General features: G+C 52.3%; 1 protein-coding gene across 1 annotated transcript in view; it reads left to right on the forward strand.

Moving 5' to 3' along the window:
• LOC119585410 (mediator of RNA polymerase II transcription subunit 20-like) overlaps window positions 1–263 on the forward strand; it is a gene marked incomplete at its 5' end in the record, with an annotated part of 19,130 nt that extends 18,867 nt beyond the window's left edge. Inside the window, 1 exon segment of the mRNA XM_037934073.1 lies at window positions 141–263. Within this exon segment, the coding sequence (XP_037790001.1) occupies window positions 141–263 (123 nt within the window).
• Between the last annotated feature and the right edge of the window lies 1 nt (window position 264).

The raw sequence follows: 264 nt of genomic DNA on the forward strand, positions 1-264 counted from the left end.
TGCACCCTTCTGCTGCTTTGGTGGTCAATAGTCTTATTCTCTTTCCCTCTTACGACTGCAATAGCATTTTCTCTCGGTTATCTTTATCCACCATATTCTTACCTATCTTTACTAATCCCCCCCGTTTCCCCTTTGTCCGCCAGAACCGGTTCCACGACATCCACGCGGCCCAGGACACGGTGCAACAGTACGTCGAGAAGTTCAACGAGTTTCGAGACGGCAGCACGTACTCGGGGTCGCAGGCCAACGCACCGAACTCGTAGC

Source organism: Penaeus monodon, chromosome 19 (assembly GCF_015228065.2).
Source record: "Penaeus monodon isolate SGIC_2016 chromosome 19, NSTDA_Pmon_1, whole genome shotgun sequence".
In the NCBI taxonomy this organism is placed as follows: Eukaryota; Metazoa; Arthropoda; class Malacostraca; order Decapoda; family Penaeidae; genus Penaeus; species Penaeus monodon.